Raw genomic sequence first — 335 nt, 5'->3', positions numbered from 1 at the left:
CGGCTGCGGGGGGGCGGCCGGCTGCGCGGGGGCGCCGCCCCCCCCACCTCCCCCGTCTTCGCCCGCCGTGGGGGCGGGGGGCTCCCCCAAACCCAGGAGGCAGAGTTGATCGAGAGCCAGCTGAAGGGCGCGCTCGTCTTCCAGCAGCCCTCGGTCCTTTGCGCTTCCCCCGAAACATCCTAGTTCTCCAAAGCCCCCATTTCTTTCCATTATTCCAGATACCACTAGACTAGGCATGGCGAAACAAAAGCTGGGGGAGAGAGAGAGAGGGAGAGAGAGAGAGGTGGTGGAAGGGAAAAGAGGAGAGAGGAGGGGAGGGGAGAGGAGAGGAGGGG

General features: G+C 65.4%; 1 protein-coding gene across 1 annotated transcript in view; it reads right to left on the bottom strand.

The window, feature by feature from the left end:
* The window catches only part of MEX3A (mex-3 RNA binding family member A), a 6121-nt gene extending 5884 nt beyond the window's left edge, over positions 1-237 (bottom strand). The window contains exon 1 of the mRNA XM_008570707.1: positions 14-237. Coding sequence (XP_008568929.1) covers positions 14-237 — 224 coding nt within the window. The remainder of the gene's footprint in view (positions 1-13) is intronic.
* Between the last annotated feature and the right edge of the window lie 98 nt (positions 238-335).

Source organism: Galeopterus variegatus, unplaced genomic scaffold, assembly GCF_000696425.1.
Source record: "Galeopterus variegatus unplaced genomic scaffold, G_variegatus-3.0.2 Scaffold33, whole genome shotgun sequence".
Lineage (NCBI taxonomy): Eukaryota > Metazoa > Chordata > Mammalia > Dermoptera > Cynocephalidae > Galeopterus > Galeopterus variegatus.
This window is presented reverse-complemented; position numbering and strand designations above follow the sequence as displayed.